A 205-nucleotide genomic window follows, 5' to 3' on the forward strand; every position below is an offset into this window, starting at 1 on the left:
GGGGAGTCAAAATGGCAGAGGGGGGGCTCTCACCGGCAGTGGGGGCAGGTGTAGAAGACAGTCTGGCCCTCATCAGCCGAGCGCATCTGCCGGGTGCGGTACGCCATGCCCTCGTGCCCGCAGCGGGGGCACCGCCGTTCCACCTGTGCCAGCCCCCCCCCAAATTGTGGGGGTTACCCCCCCTGCTCTGCGAGCTTGACCCCTA

General features: G+C 68.3%; 1 protein-coding gene across 1 annotated transcript in view; it reads right to left on the reverse strand.

Moving 5' to 3' along the window:
* Positions 1-29: 29 nt before the first annotated feature.
* The window catches only part of ZNRD1 (zinc ribbon domain containing 1), a 1111-nt gene continuing 935 nt past the window's right edge, over positions 30-205 (reverse strand). The window contains exon 3 of the mRNA XM_010571161.1: positions 30-143. Coding sequence (XP_010569463.1) covers positions 30-143 — 114 coding nt within the window. The remainder of the gene's footprint in view (positions 144-205) is intronic.

Source organism: Haliaeetus leucocephalus, unplaced genomic scaffold, assembly GCF_000737465.1.
Source record: "Haliaeetus leucocephalus isolate CR32 unplaced genomic scaffold, Haliaeetus_leucocephalus-4.0 Scaffold307, whole genome shotgun sequence".
Taxonomy (NCBI): Eukaryota; Metazoa; Chordata; class Aves; order Accipitriformes; family Accipitridae; genus Haliaeetus; species Haliaeetus leucocephalus.